General features: G+C 38.2%; 1 protein-coding gene across 1 annotated transcript in view; it reads right to left on the reverse strand.

Moving 5' to 3' along the window:
- Positions 1 to 16,908, reverse strand: part of LOC117407343 (forkhead box protein O1-A) — a 54,226-nt gene extending 37,318 nt beyond the window's left edge. Inside the window, exon 1 of the mRNA XM_034012269.3 lies at positions 16,036 to 16,908. Coding sequence (XP_033868160.3) covers positions 16,036 to 16,605 — 570 coding nt within the window. The 5' untranslated portion in view covers positions 16,606 to 16,908. The remainder of the gene's footprint in view (positions 1 to 16,035) is intronic.
- Positions 16,909 to 17,672: the final 764 nt, after the last annotated feature.

Consider the following 17,672-nt stretch of genomic DNA (forward strand, 5'->3'; position numbering starts at 1 on the left):
CACAGAGCCTTGTTTCTCATGTGTGGCTCATTTAATGCAGTCCAGGACCCAGTTCCAACTATGTCCTTAATTACTGAATTGAGCCTAAGTGAAGGTTTGGTTGGAACAAAGTCCCAGGTTGAAATGGACTGAAGAGACACAGGTGAGTATCACTAGTTAATAGGCTGAGATGTCCCATTTGCACATGTTGTATAAGTGCACAACAGAAGAACCCTGCAGAGATCAAGTGACAAAAAAATATATATACATATATATATATATATATATATATATATATATATATATATATATATATATATATATATTTTTTTTTTTTTTTTTTTGCATGGTGCTTTTGGTATACTGACAACATTTTATAGCCAAATACCTAAAGTGCAGATCTGATATCACCATCATGAACCTGTACAGTAAAAACCCTTCTGATTAACGTAAAAACAGTACGGGACACTGCACTTTCAAGCCCGCCCTCTGAGTAAGAGTTGCAAAGATCTGTTTCACGCACAAACATGCACACATAAGGTACTAGACGCACACAGATCTACAGTAACACTCCAAGGGCATTCCCCATTAACCCATCAACATGCAAAGGGAAAACCAGCTGTCTTCAATCGTGATCTGGAAAACTAGCCACATATTATACTGTACACAGTAGTTCAGTGCATGGCTCCAGCGAGGCACTGTTTTCTGTGGTGGTGGTACAGCGTGACGTGATACAAACAGTAAATTGTAGCTATACATGTTTAACTTGCTCGTCTTTGTGTTTTTTATTTCTTTGCCATTTAATTCTTTGCTCCTCCTTTTCATTTATCATAGCCATTTTATTCTCGCGTGTCTAAACCCACCCCCAGTGCTTGCAATCAAGAGTTCCCCGCTGTGCTAGTTTGTTACAGCTAAATGCTCAACACAGAGGGACGTCATAAATCAACGTGCAACGTGTTAAGAATAGCAAGAAATGCATCACTTTATATAGGGTTGATGGATGAACAAAAAATGATGCATGCAAATATGAATTCTGGGCCACTTTAAGATGGCAGCAGAAGCTTTGTTTAAAAAGGGTACAATTTTTAATCAAACTGTGTAACCGTACTGAGTGGGCTGTGGAAGCAACATTATCCCAGCAAAAATGTATTACACCAAAAGAGAAACAAAAAAACTGATGGTGTTCAGGAAACCATTATAAACAGAAATGGGTTGATACAGTGCAGTATTTTAAAGTGTTGCAAAATCGAGGATTATAGCTCTCTGTGCCTAATGGAGATCAAAAGATGGACCTTCTTTGAACCACTGACCTAGAGAACCATAGAATACAGTTGTGTACAGAATGTGAAGCATGGCCTTATGAAAAGCAAAAAGTCCCATGACCACAATTTGGTGGCATATAAGGTCACGAGTCACACTGACAATATCTGTTTCTCTATGACGCCTGTAATTGACAGATTAATCACTGATGTAAATGCTCAAAGGTATGGTTTCAACTCAATGCAAAAGAGCTAGACAAACATTTGGATATGATCTCATACTGTAAACTGCTTACCATGAATGACCTTATTTTAAACCAGCAAATTAGCAAGCTGGATGAATATTACTTGTGAAAAAAGAGTAATAAAACTGTGTTTTAAAGTGCAATAAATGAGCACCCCATTGTAGTGTATAAATGTACACCAAGTAAATCTTTAAAACATTTAATCTATTGACATGCCATACACATGTTTTTCATCTTAGACTTGAAATTGCTGATTGCATTCCTGTCAAAGTGTTTTGTACTTTGTAAATCTGTGTTGCATGAATGATTTGCTGCCCTGTCTTTATGATCTACCCTCTTGGAAATTAGATGTTTCATCTCAATGAACTTTCACCTGGTTAAAGAAAATGTAAAGAAAATTAAAAGACCTGCATGCACATACCCTTTCCACATTTCTGGGTCCCTATGCAGCTCATCAGTGCTGGTGCTCATCAGTAATGCATGCAGAGTGAGAGAGAAAGTCTCTGCGGGTTTACTGTATACTGCTGCCAGTGACAGCCTGCTCCCTTGCAGGGGCTATGGGACTGAGCATCTGTTGCTGCTGGTCCCCATGACAACTTTTTCCTCACCTAATAGCAGGATTTTTGTACTTGCCCTCGAGCATTGTCACAGTTGACTTGTAACCTCAGGTAAGTCACACAAAGCTCTTCCGCAGGCACCCGCACTACCATCAGTTGTACCATGCAACCAAACCAGCTACTCTTTATCACTGCATTCCATCTACTTGCAACAGCACCTCAGACAAGCATGCTAATTATCAGTTTACTGGAAATGTGATCTGCACTATAAAGATGAAGATCTGTTTGCAGATTTTATTTATTTTTACGTGCAGAAAACCACAGACCAAACACCTACACTGCGAAAGGAGCATGATATGCAGAAGATTAAAAAAAAAAAAAAAAAAAAAAAATTGAGTTATGTATACATGTACTGTAACCTTCCACTGGTCCTTTGTTTTGAAGTTTAAATTTATATAATCAAAATTTATAGTCTCATTTCCAACCATTTTTGTCGCAGTCTGGAGCCCGGTTTAACAGCCTTGTATTACTCTAAAACATTTTTTTTTATTTACATAAAATTTATCAGATGGAAAGCCATAGATTTTCTTGGTATAAACCTGTTTTTTCACATGCTTGTGACACAAAAATATTAGTGAAAGTCAGTAAAAAAAAAAGTCAGTAAAAAAAAAAAAAAAAAACTACAGCTATTGTAAAACCTGGGAATTATTCAGTAATAAAATTCAGAAAATGAAGGGCCTTGAGAGTATACAGCATTTCAGAGTAACATTATCAAAACACCTGGATATCTCAGTACAGTACAGTAGACTTTGGTACAGTAGACTTCTCTGTCCAAACAAGTCTTTGAGAGCAACAAAGCTTATTAAGTGTGTGTTGATTTATATCTAAATCCCTTTAATTGTCTTAAGTCTGAGCTTTAGCCAAAAAGTTAAATGCCTAATAATATACTCTCCAAATCCCTTGACTGTTACAGTAGGAGATGGGTTTAATTAATTCCAGAGGAGGCATTAAAAGCATGTCTTCCTTTAAACACAAATGTTATAATATAGTCTACAAGTAGTGCAGTTTGGTAAATCGCCTAAAAAGAAAAAAACTGTAAACACTAGTGTGAATTGTACAGGTGTTCAGTAGTACTCTGTACAGCACACGGCCTGTAGCCAGCTTCACGCCTGAGCCCTCAAGGACTTCCTTGAGTTCTATCTAGGTACAGAATGACAGGTGGCTACAGTAGACTTACAGGAATTCAGTACAGTACAGTTAGAGACTTGAACCCATGACTTTCTACAGTGTAGTTCAGTATTTCAACCATTCAACTATTGTACAGTGCAACTTTGATATTTCACTACACTGTGTCTGTTAATTAGTTAATTAGGGAAGTATGCAGTACAATTTACAGTCAACCATGAATTAACCGAATCATTAACAAGGGAGAACTGTACTTACAAACTTAAATTAAATTAAATAAACTTCCAATATATTGTTTAGAACTAGCTCCATATCTACTTTTGTTAGTCTAACCAATTTAGAATGCTAATAAGTATAGTTGTTTTAGCTATTTAGCTAAACATCTTCTTACAATTATAGGCCTATATTCGGTGGTTGAATTTATGTGTATATGCTGTACTCAATTTGCAAAACAAAAATATTATTTTAACATTACGAATCACATGCACTCGCCACAAAGAGATGCTACATAGGAGCAGGTTATTCTGTTTTTTTGTTCTTTTTTAAAGGATATTTGTCTATTTAACAATGTTATGCATCACCAGCCTGCTAGGCACCACCTAGAAACCCTTCGGGCCTGGAGTTGCACAATGATAATAAGGTAGTGCTAACGTGTTTGGGACACTGCCAAAATCCCATAAAGAAAGCAAATAGTAAAAAAGAAGGATTCCAATAAGCTGGTAATCCTTCACCTGGCATCCAAATTTCTGCCTTAACCTGTTCATTTTGATCGGAGTGTCTGAAAAAGCCTGTGCCTGGAGTCAACAGGTTAACACTGTGACTCAGGGCTGCAATAATAAATGGTTTATTTTCCAACCTCACGGAGGAAATGCATCACAGCTCATTGTGGCTGCTGTTTTTACAGGAAAACGTAAAAATAACCAAAGCTGTTCCGCTAGGCTGCTGCTTTTGATTTTGATTAACAAAAGCCCACTCTGCACAATCTGATGCAAGGAGTCTTTTTTTTTTCAGAATGAACACAAAGTTAAGAGTGCACTCTTACACAAACAGCACAGAGGAAAAAAACACTCAGGGGAAAGATAACAAAGAGTTTCTAAAGTAATTCACTAGAGTACAGTATCTTGCTCATTTGCCAAACACTTGTGTAACAGAATCCCAGACTTTCTAGATCTTCGCATGCTATTGTTCTTAGAGATTTCAGTCAACAGCACCAAAATGTAGTATTTTTGAACAACATATTTTCAGAAAAAGTACTATTGCTTTAAAATAATTTTTTTAAGCTTGCAGATGCAGGAAGGACTGTAAGGGGGTGAACATATCACCTTTCTGCACTATGACCAAAAGCTTAATCAGTTGCAATACCAACATATAGTGATTTTGGAAGAAAAAAAGATAAGGGTCACGTTTTTTTCTAAGTGTGTGTGGAAATAGTGACACATTAACGAAAGTGACAAACAAGTCTGGTATAAGAACATAAGAAAATAAGCAGTAACCAACTGTACAGTACACCCCCGCCAGCACTGTGAATACAAAATTACACAATCAGCACCAAGAAAAGGTTAATCACCATGCGCTACATCCACTGAGTAAACATGAAAATGTTAGCTGAAATATGGATAGACCCCTACAGCATACAGTATGTATATTACAAAATGCCTAAAAAAACAATTACCAGGTTTTATCAGATCACAAACTTTTAACTATTGAAGTGTAATACACCAAGCACATGTGCACCGCCACTAAAATATCCCTGTCGCCATGGATACAGTGCAGTATTCCCAGCTGTTGGGAAGAAATAAGAAATGTTGGGAACAAGAACAAGTCAATCAGCCTATCGAAGCTCAAATCTCACTAAACCTAAGCAAAGTGAAGGTTACAGAATATTTACAAAATGCACCCCAAACAAAAGAGCAAGACGTGTTTTATTTGTACATTTTACAATTAGCTTTGCCATTTAGTCTGTGTTCAGTACTGACAAGTGCAGTGCATTCTTCATCCTGGTGCTCTTCCACGGTACATACAGCAGCATTCCAGTGCTGTGTAAACACTTCAGTGCTCAAGCACAATTCTCTTGCATGTTTGTCATAGAGACTGACTGAAGGGGTTCTCTTTAACTCCATAGCTACAGTACTGTACTTTCAGTAGGACCAGAACAAATCCATTACACTGATTCCCACTGGGGAACTTAGGGAATTAATAATGCAATGTAAAGGTTCTACAGAGAGATGCTCAAGCCATCAAATATACCCCTGTAAGTCATGATTTGTTTTTTGACCTGCCTGCTGACAAAATCCATGAGCTATAAATCCTTAGCTAAAGACTCCCACCCCAGTCCCCTCAGTGGTGATTTAATGATCCCCTTTACATCACTAAACTGAATTAGAACACGTGAAAGAAGGTCTACTTAAGATTTAGGGCACTGTTTAGTCTGCTGCTACTGGTATCATTAACTGAATACAAATTATTCTAATTAAATGCCCAATTACTGTAGCTAGTGAGCTCATTTTCAAAATCAATTCAGCAGAAATACAGGCATTACTAAGAAAAAGTAATACAGTCCAGTTCTCTAATGGATACTGTGCTGCCTGGCATATATCCAGCAACTGGCACTGCAGTTAAGCTACCAGAAATCTTAGCCACCTGTTGATTCAAACCTATAGAGACTGAGCTGTGTGATTACAAACACACACGCAAACCCTGCTTGTCTGATAACTGGTATGTTGCCGATGTATGTAACTGTATGTGACTAGATACTGTAGCTTTACCTTTAAGCATTTTGGTCCCAATAAATGTTGTCCGTTTCAAATAATCTTTTACTATTTGTAAACTTGTAAAAGTTACACAGACCCACAGACATTATACATTAAATGTCAAGTACAAATATACACTGTATATTCGTCTAAGGTATTTTTCTGTAAGTCAATTATTATATATTTTTTTTATTTAAACTGTATTTCTGTATATTGCAATTGTATATGATTACCAATAGTTTTTTTTTTTTTTTTTTTTTTTTGGTTTTTTTTAAAGGCAGTACATATTACAGCATGCATGCTGTTAAATATTTGAATAATCAAACTATAAATGCTGATGTGCCAGGGAGGCAAAAGAAGCTGATCCCTGGAGCCAGCATTACACTTCAGCCATCAACACCAGACAGAAGGATATCTACATCATCATATGGAAGGAAACGTAAATGGATGGAGACACATATGGATCACATTAGTTTACTGTAAAGCTACGTCTTAGTTGGTGCTTATCTTGGCGACAGCCGAGTTCAAATCAGCATGAAATTTTAACATCTACTCTCGTGTAATGGAAATCATCAGTGTGGAGTAGTGGTTAAGGCTCTGGACTCCTGACCGGAGGGTTGTGGGTTCAATCCCAGGGGGGGCACTGCTGTTGTACCCTTGAGCAAGGTACTTTACCTAGATTGCTCCAGTAAAAACCCAACTGTATAAATGGGTAATTGTATGTAAAAATTATGTGATATTCTGTAATAATTGTAAGTCGCCCTGGATAAGGGCGTCTGCTAAGAAATGTAATAATAATAATAATAATCACTGGGCAAAAATGACCTTGTTCGTGTTCTCAAGAAGTAACAATCAAAGCTCATTTGTATACATTAATAACTGACCTTTGGAATACAAATAAAACACATTCTGTTGAACAGCAGTGCTTTCTTTTTTCATTGCATGTTGGTGAGGTACCAGGTACACTATTTTATAAAGGGTTTCATTACAATTTTCCGGTTATAAACTAAACTAGAGATTATGAATATTCGAAAATACTAGCAACAAGCACTCCTGGAGATTGTTTAATCTGCAGGAGCTGGTCCTCATCAAACAGAGAATCTCAACTTGTGTCCTGCATCACTACACCAGCGACACACTAATTCACTCTGTCTTTGCTTTAGCTTTTTCCAGTTGAAGAGTTCAAACTCCAGTCGCAACTGGAATGCACAAAGGGTTTTCTTTGTTTCTTTAACAAATATTAATCTCCTGAAGAGCTTTAATAACCTTGCTGAGAATAGATCACACAGCTTTCCTCATTACAACCCCCACTGTCTTATCAGAGGCATGAATTTGGGCCAGGGGGTCAAATCAATTTCAAAGAGAACTGTAATAGAATTCTACAGACCAGCATGAATAAGTGTGTTAATATATGAAAAAGTCTGTTTTTTATGTGAAGACCACTGTTCTGTTGCATAACTACGCCCTGCCCCTGGTGTGAATGGAACATTAAAACATGTTATATAGAAATTGCTCCTTATATAGAAAGTCTCCTATGTGAATAGACTCTCATAAGACAATAGTAATTCCTCAACCGCATGTACAGTAGATTCCTAAATCTGTTCTGCTCTACACAGGGACGTGTAGAGGATTCACCAGCACTACTGTGCTGTGGCACTTTGCATTTCAAACCTATCATACAGAACAAGAAACGCTTTAAGAGAACACAGGGAGGGCTCCTGAGTGGTGCATCCAGTAAAGGCGCTCCGCGTGGAGTGCAGGATGCGCCCTATAACCTGGAGATCGCAGGTTCGAATCCAGGATATGTCACCGCCGACCGTGACCGGGGGTTCCTAGGGGGCGGTGCACAATTGGCCGAGCACCACCCGAGTAGGAAGGGATTAGGTCGGCAGGGGAATCCACGGTTCACCGCGCACCAGTGACCCCTGTGGTCGATAGGGCGCCTGCAGTTCTGCAGTGGAGCCGTCAGATCTGTGTTGTCCTCCGGCACTATAGGTCTGGTGCCCTCGTTGTGGATCCGCAATGCAAAAAATGACAGATTGGAGAGGTAGGGTTCGGAGGACATGTGTTCCAGCCTCCTTTTCCCGAGTTGCCAGGGGGTTGCAGCAGTGAACCGGGATACAAATAATAATTGGGCATTCCAAATTGGGGAGAAAACCGTGGTAAAAAATCATTGGCGACGACTAAATTTTAAAAATGAAAAGAAAAAAAGAAAAAAAATAAGAGAACACAGATAATAAGTAAGTATTTTCAGGTCACTGCATGTTTTTCTTTACGTTATAAAACTAAATGGTTACACAATGTACACTAGGGATTTCAAACTGAACAGGTAGTGTGGATTGAGAATGAACACTACATTAAGCCAGTAGGTCATGAGATGATTTTTCTTTTTTTTTTTTTAATAGTAATCACAGGCAAGTCACTTTTCAAACTCCCTGTATATTGTACGTTTCCCAGCAGCTCAGAGTTGGATAGAGATGTGATGACTGGAATTTGGACTGGAACAGTTCCATTAGTCACAAAAGAAACATTCAAGAGAGACCTCTGATGGTAAGCAACCATTTCACCATACCTCCCAACAGATTTCTACACCGTGGTATATAATTAACATTTTCATAATATCTAATTTCTAACCAGTTTAATTTCTTAGTAAAGGTATGTGTGTTTTATGCTGCACATCCAATTTGAAAAATGATCTCTGTCATTTTCTATAAATGTGTACAGATTTCATATACAACTCAATGGGGGCAGTCCTGGAGGTCATTTCTAAAACCACCTCACTTCAGGAACTGAACTTTTTGGAATCTTTGGGGTTGAGAAAGTGCATGTTAGTATGCCTAGTAATAAATGATCTGAGTAATTCCACTGGGTGGGCACTAGCTTTAGTTTTTAACACCATTAATAAGAGTGCTTTTGCCAAAACAAACAAGATACCAATAGATTACGTTACAGTTCGGCACAAAACTCAGGGCCCCTGTTAGGACAGGTTCCATTGTTTTATAGTATCCACAATGGGAATATTGTTCTTAAAATCATACAGTACACTACCCAGTCTATATCAAATGGCTACTACAATGGATGTATAGAACCCTTTTGTTTGAAATAGATTAAGAATAACCCCATTCGGAAATGTGCGAAGTACTATACTTTCCCACTGTTGCTTTGAGCCAATACCAGTTCCATCAAATTCAACACCGTGGGTCGACGTAATCAACGTATAACCCACCAGGATAAATTACAGATGGATTGTATTACCCTTACAGTAACAATACTGGAGGTGGTTTATGAAATCCAGTGGGATTCCCCACTGCTGTAAACTGCTCTATTAAAAGTCAGCAGTGGCTTTTCCCAGCTGGTAGTCTGCATCTGATCTTCATGCAGATAAGTAACTGTCATACAGGACCTACTGTATTCAAGAGATCAGACAACAAGTGAATTGAAAAGTTCTCAGCCCTTGGACATGAACACAAAATAGTGGGGGTGGTGTGTGCAGTTGCCAAATGCCTGTCTTGTTCAGTGGTGGCTCAATGTGCTTTAAAGTGCTTTGCGATCCTATGTGGATGACATAGGATCTATAAATGCACGTTCCACTCCGTTTTATCTGTGGTAGCAGCATGCAGTATACACTAGGTAAACAGCTTACAATGTATCAGTCAGTTAGTATTCATGACTGGTGACATAATCAAGTAACTTCATTACCAAAAGTATTGATTAATCAATCCTTGGAATAGTATGCTAGGGATTGATTAAATGTTGATTATTTGGCCCACTACAGACCCTTAATACTTATGTCTAATTAATAAATAATAAAACGTCTAGACTTGACACCATAGTATTTTATTTGATACTTATTGACCTCAGAAAGTAGAATACACAATAACACACAAAAAAATACTGGAACCTGGAAAAAACAACATGCTGTACCAAAACACCTTGGCCTAAAAAGGTTAATGACGCAATGCGGGAAAACATTGCCTAATGTTTGTCGGGTCTTCCAGGTCATCAGTGCATTAACCTGAGCACGTGGAAGTACTTCTGAGAAAACAAACTCCGCCTAGCAGATAGTATAAACAATACTATCAATTGTATTGTGTGGGTTTTGCTATGAAGGAGAAGACTCATCAGACACCACTTACATAAAACATAACATTTAAAAAAGCTTATGTATTATGCCCCACATGGGGCAGCATGGTAAAAGCATAGTAAAATCCTTGCAAATGCATGGTAAAGCACAGGCAAGCAAGGTACATTTACAGAGAAGTACTGTATGATAAAAAGAAATGTGGGTAACCATGCTAAACACAGTACTGAAAGCCTAATAGCATGGGGAAAGTGTGGTAAACTGAAATATTACCACAGTAAACTTTTATAAGGGCCCCACCCACAGTACAGTAGAAAAAAAAATGACATAACCCCAAAAAACAAGTGCAGCCAGTCCTCTTCATTGCATTACAAAGGAAGATGTGTCATCCTGTGTGACTAAAATACAGAATCTCCCCACATTCTCGTAATGAGTTCATTAGACCCATGAAGACAGTGTGCCTTCCTGTACTTCAGTCTTTTCTTATCTGGTTTTCCTCTAGGTCTCTTGCATGTGATGATGTGATGGTTATTTTGTAATGAATGCCCAATTGAGATACCCACACAGCAAACTAAGGGAGAATTAGCACAGGTCAAGTGAACAAGGTGACAGACCCTTGCTTTGCAAGATGAAATGGGAAAACTACAGTAGTACTTATACTTCTCTAAGACTCTCACCGACTGTACACACTTGTACAGTAACCTTCTCTTCTCAGGTTTTAATCCAGTTTTGTACACAACAGAATGTGTCCCAACATTCTGTTGCAATGCTAAAATGCTAAAAACCCAGTAATACTAAAAGAAATGTATAAAATTCAAATGACAAATGCTGAAATAATGGTGCATACTGACTCCCTAGGATTAGGTGATACATGTATATTTACTGCTCCACACACAGCCAAACAAAAAATAGTAAGAGTAAACTAGCAATGACATTCTAGTTGGGGTTCTGTTAAAAAAACAAATACAAAATAAAAAATACAAATAAAAAAGGCAGTATAGGGTTGTCCTTAATACTGTTTTAAAAACTATAACACAATAAAATCAGCTACATACAAATCTACTAATAAAAGCATAAGTTTAATGTACATAAAAAGAAAGCTTAGTCACCACAACTTGACTATACTATTGTACAGGGCCTTTAGGGATTTACTGCACTATACAAGTCAAAACAACCACGAGCTTTCATAGTTGGCTTTTGCTGTTACTATAAATAACAATGGGTCACGTCTGAAACGCTAATGATGCTTTCTCTAAGGCGCACCATGTCCGCATGCATTAGCTCAGTATAATTGTAATATGCTTAACTGTAGTGCCAATTTAATAGAAATATCTTGCACTGACTGACATAGGGCCAGGTCTAGTTTACCGAAATACAAAATGTGACTGAAAGTACTGTCTGAATTACTTAGGCAACAATTGAAACTGCTAGTCTAGGAGTAAAATAATACATTGCAATTTAAAAAAATGCCTGTATTCCATAAAGCTTTTGACACTCTTGTAAACAGTCAATTACAAACTCTAAGGTAAAATCTGTAAGGAATAGACAAGTACTGTACTGTACTGTAGACAAACATTGGCCTAGCTTCTTGTAAGTTTTACTTTGCATACAGTAATATCTGTAAGAGGTTTGAGGGTAATAGTTTTTACAAAGTGAACTGCTTTTAAATAAAATGTAACTTTAGTTCATCTTTTAGAAGTTGAATTATTGTCTTTTATATGCAACCTGATATCATGCAGTCTTTAACTTGGGACCCCACTGACAGCAAGCCTTTGTTCACAGTGGGTTGCATTCAAATATTTAAAAGTGATTTATTCCAATACATTTATACAAAGCTGCTGGCACCACAACCATCCCACAGAATGCAAACGCTGCATACTAAAAATGTTTGCTTTTAACACCTATTAAAATTGCAAAACACCTGCAAAAATGCTGAGTAAAAATGTGCAATTGCTTGCCACACAGAGGCATCTGTAGGAGTGGCCATCTTTATCTGCAATTCATTCTCAAGTGTTACTGAAGCTGAAATTACATAAATTAATAGACCTGGCGCCCACAATTGACACAGTTTAACCACTCATTAATTAGTGTTTAACAGGATACAGTGCAATTCTTCAATGGTTTTAATTCAAGCATTGTCTTATTTAAGATCCATAAGTTTAGGATCATTTTGAGTTCTGTAAAAAAAATACATGACAAGCTGGTTTGGCATTTTTTGTATGTGACCACAAAACTGTTATTAATAGTGGATCTTTAGACCACACAGTACATGTCATTCCAATAAGACATAAACTGGTCTAGACCTTCTTACTTATGTTGTAGTCAATACACTTGCATTGCATTAATCCACTGTGCGTATAATGTAGGCTATATTCTTCTCCACGACACTGCAATTGCAAAGCAGTGTCTGTGCAAGCTGCTCATGGAAAGATCACTCTGCGGATGCTGCAGTTTCACTCTCGGGTTTACTGCTGCAGTGGGGTTTTCACTAAAGATAGGTGTTAGCGAATAAAAGAATTTGGTTATTTTACCTGTTTTTTGTTCTCAAAAATCCCCTTTTACTCAAGATGAAAAACATTGAGGTTTTAAAAAGTCAGATCTGCAAATTGCTAGAACCTAACATTTTTAATGATCAACCTCAAAAAATGTAACAGGTTTTCACTGCTTCAAGTTTTTTCAAATAAAGAATCAAGACGCCAGCAAAAATGAAATATGTTGTATACAAGAACCATCTAATGTAAAGCACATTAATATTGTGGAATCCTTACATTGTGCCTAAGAATTCGACTTATATTGTGCTTTGACCCCCCAGGTTCAGTCAGAACATCCTAATACTGATCAGTGAAGCAGAACAACTTGTACTGGTGAACCCATTGAAAACACAGCAGACATTTTCAGAGAACTGCAGACAATGCAGCCGAATTACAAAACGATGTGCATCAATCACACAAACAACAACACACTTAGAAAAAATACTTCTAAAAAACATCTATAACTAACATTCATCTTTGGATTTAACAACAGGTACACATAATCTGATAATGCCAATCTCATGAATGTCTGAGCTGCATCCGACTTTCCAGCCAATCTGATTCGTTACTGGAGTTGAATGTGGCAGAAAATGTGTGCCGGATCTAGCAACCCAGCTGACATTCTGACTTTTCAGATACAAGTTAAGGCAGTCAGTATTCAACATGAATGATTACAGGTATTCCCTTTATATGTGTCGATCATATACACTGATATTTTGACTCCTCAAATGTATATTATGCCTCAAGAGGGTTATCATTCTAGCCTGCTTGTGCTTAGACAGCAAGAAGCTTGCCAACTAGTTATTTACCTACCAAATGACAAACTAAGCTCTAGTTTTCTTACCTGTCAAAATGCATCTCTATCAGTATCAAATGACCTGCCAAGTGCAAATTCCCTTACAGCTATCAAAACCTGCATTTCAGCAATTTACTAGCTACTTACTGTACTATTCAGTCACCAGTGCCAACTACTCTCCATCTCAAAGGCATTACAAGTGCTACAGTTCATTCCAAATGACCTGCTTTGTACCAATTTGCATAGCCACCAAAAGATCTGCCAAGCCTGCAGTAAACTAATTTACATATTCTGAGGCATGGCAAGATAGAAAATCAAGAAGACTGTAAAATATCAGTTGAAGAATTACCCATTCTGCCAATCAACTGTTAAATATAAATGTAGCCATTTCCCCTGTGAAACCACTCAGACTGACATTAAATCTTACAGTACAGTACCAGGTGCTTCATCTAACAAGCTAATATTGTATACTATTAGGATACCGCTGCATTATGTTGTAGTATATAGTACTTGCATGGAAATCACATAAAGTCTGAATAATAGAGAGTTAGATCAAATATCTCTTTATTGCCAGGTTTGTTTTTTTGTTTTGCTTTCTACCAGAAAATGCTTTTTGCAAGGCTACAGTATGTGGTGCTTCTTTTTTTTCAAATGACTGTGTTGTTGACCATGTACAGGCAACTCTATCAGGTACAAACAACTCCAAAAACAACAGTGTCTCCCTTTCAATCCGGGAATGCATTAATAAGTGATTGGTCTTTCCCCACTAATGAGTATAGTGAATGTCCATGTTATGCACTATGTACTTTGCACTATGCACTATGTACTTTGAATCCCTTTACTATAATTGTGGTACAGCATGTATTACTGAGACTATTTATCTGGCTTACATTCTAGGATGGACTGTTTAGTGATACTAAATAATTAATATAAAACGGCAATATAGTTGTTTGTAAAAAAAAAACAAAAAAAACACGCTACCTTAAACAGACCTGTCATCTCTTTCTTATTTGCCGGGACTCTCCCGTATTTTGCTCAAAACTCTACTAACCTCCTTTATGTCAGAAAGCCTTACATTTCTGCAAAAAGCATGTACGGTCTGTGGTTACTGCAATCCCTGTCTGTACTCAGCAGTGTTTAGGACCCAGGTGAGCCCTGTGGCGGGCATGCATTGAGTGCACCACGCAAGCTCATATCTACGATGGCAGCGATAAGTGCTCCTCGTCCGGTAATATATATATATATATATATATATATATATATATATATATATATATATATATATATATATATATATATATATAACGGTGGGTGCAAGAATGGTGATGTTAAGCACGAGGGATCACAACACCACCAAAAGCCAATGACGCTCAGGAAAACAGCGCTTCAATAAAATATTTCGTTGCCAAAAGAAAACCAGAGATCGAGAAAGTTAAATATGCAGAGACCTTTACATGTTGCGACTGCTTCAGCAAATCTATACTATAGTAGACATGTTCCCAGACACATTGCAAAGTATTCTGCAGGAAAGTCAAAAAGTCACACAAACAGTGACAGATAAGCGTTTCTATTACAATCTCAGCATCAACACTGCTTTAGAAATTCAGACTGATTGATAATGTGTTTACATACAGCAATAGTATTCATTTAAAATAGAAGATAGTTGACAATGAAATGTTACTGGCAGTGGTATTGATCCGGCACAAACTGCGTGCAGTGTAATGAATAACGTTGCAATACCACGCTGTTGGTGGTAGGTACATAGCTAGACCTTTGATGACGAGGTCACCACCAAACTCAGCCTTTTTAGGTTTGTTATGTGACAAAAGTAACAATGCCAACTGTGTATATTTTGCTGTCGTGCAAAATTAACTACAGCGGACCTGTTTACAAAGAATTAGTTGCTGCCAAATGAGCCGCCTACAACTACAGTACAATAAGAACTACAGGGGCCAAGAGAGAATCTGATTGTGAAGCATGTCATGGTTGTTTTTCTGTTTGATATGTTTCATTTTTAAGCAATTAGAAGGAGCAACGTATCACAGTCTATCATTCTACCAAATAATAAAGTGAAATAGTTGTACGCCTGATTTCAGTTTACAAAAGCTCCCTTATTTAAAAAATCTTGACAGGTATGCATTTCAATAAAGAAATCAAGCATTTTCTGCAGCGCGTTATTCAAAGGCCAGTCTACTTCGCGTCTAAACTTTTCTTGATTCCAGTGCTCACATGATTTGACAATCATTTTGATTCCCAGTTGTTAAACGCGCCTCTACCCTCACACGCACTCAGATTCGCTTTCTTTTTCTGTAAAAAGTCGATTTTAGAAGAGAAAACGAAATATAAAGATGCCAACATATTTGGAGAGAGAGAGTATACCGTAGTATATGTACACCTGAAATCTGGCAGAGTTTACGCATGAAGAAAATGTTTAGCATCTTCTAAATATTGATGTATAATATTTTAATAGCATAAGTGTATTATAACCTACTGTAACTTATTTTCCCATCTAGACATTTAAAATACTGTACCTCTATCCCTTCCAAACGCCAGCAGATTTCATAAGTAGTAGGATCAAGAACTTTAAGTTTCTAAGGAGGTCGGACCAAAACATAGCAAGTGCTTCTACAAATACTCTGAAATGGTACTTACTTTCCATCCAGCAGAGCTGTTGCTGTCCCCTTTGTCCTTGAAGTAAGGTACGCTCTTGACCATCCAATCATACACCTGTGATAAGGTGAGCCTCTTCTCCGGAGAGCTTTCGATGGCCTTGGTGATCAAGTCCGCGTAGGAGAGATTTCCCCAGGCATTCCTGCGGGAGGAACTGCTCTTCCTCTGGGCTGCAATCGAAGAGGATGAGCCGGCCGGGGACGACAAGGCAGAAGAGCAAGGGACTACCTGTTGTTGATGCGGGAGCTGCTGGCTGGGGTGCTGATGTTGCTGTTGGTGGATGCAGTTTTCCTGGCACTGAAAATCATTGCACAAGACTAGCGGCTTCTGCTCGGGGAAGTCTTCGTTTTCTTCCAGCAAGCTGAGGTTGCTGATAAAATCGACATTGGTGCCCGGCTCTTGTTTGACAGAAGGAGCCGGAGAAGAAGTATTGGAGTTGGCAGGGTTAATAAATTCAGGTCTGGGAAGGGGCCAGGTGCAAGACCTGGGTCGGGAGAGCGGCTCGAAATCCGGGTCGATCTCAACGACTTGTTGCTGCAGAGCTTCTGCCATAATACAAGCAAGTAAATCAACTCTGAGTCTCACATAGACATAGGAAAGGACACAGCGCAGGCAAAGAAAACTTCGTCACTTCATAAGCTTCTACTCAGTCTGGTCACAAAACCGGAGTTGAAGCAAGTCATATAAACCTGACAGCGCTGGAAAGTGTGTCTTGGAGCGGCGTCCCTCTGATTTAGTTTTTTTGTTTTGCTGTTTCAAAAATAAAGATTTAACATGAATATATTCGTACCATGTCTGTCACCCTTAGCTGTTGCTTGTTGAATGTTGATCTGAGTGAGAGACTGGCGCAGTGGAGTTACTGGAACTACCCAGGGAGTCAGCTGATGCCGCCCACCTCACGAGTGACATCACGCGCTAGCGAATGGAGGCAGCGCATTAAGAGCAAAGCATTTGGTGCTGCCAAAATTTCCTATTTTTTTCCAACAACTTTGTTTTGCAAAAACACCAAGTCATAAAACACGGAAAATGCGGGGTTAGTTAGTAAGTCTAATGTTATTGTGTGCGGTTTCCCTACGTTTCCAGCACTTTGCAAAATATGCAGGAAGTATTAATTGGGGGTGGGGGCTTTTTCTTGACAGCTGTCAAAAGTTGTATTTGTTTTTGTATACAAAAGTATAGGATAGGCTGGGGTTTTCTTTTTAAAATGCGAGGTATACGGTGTGTATAAGAAACATCGGACATAGGGAAATAAATGCAGACCCAGATTCGCTGGACCTTATTTTTCATTTTAATTAATACAAATAGAAAAATGTATTGTCTTTAGAGAAAGTCAAATGATCTGAGCTGCTGTCCGGAATGAAGTAAATCTGGTACGGTCTGGGTTTCATACCCACCCAGTTAGTATGAGGACTGCACTGGTGACTTAACCTTTACTGTACCAAGTACGTTAAGTTCCATAGTCAGTCTTCCAATGTACGTTTTCCATCACAGAAACGACATTGTCGTCATTCAAGTTTGTTTTCGTTTTACAGGATATTTCAGAACTTCCTCTCCTTCCTCCTCACCTTTCAAGCTTCCTCGTCACCGTATATCACTGTTACTCGGTGAAATAAATCTAC

This window comes from Acipenser ruthenus, chromosome 9, assembly GCF_902713425.1.
Source record: "Acipenser ruthenus chromosome 9, fAciRut3.2 maternal haplotype, whole genome shotgun sequence".
NCBI lineage: Eukaryota > Metazoa > Chordata > Actinopteri > Acipenseriformes > Acipenseridae > Acipenser > Acipenser ruthenus.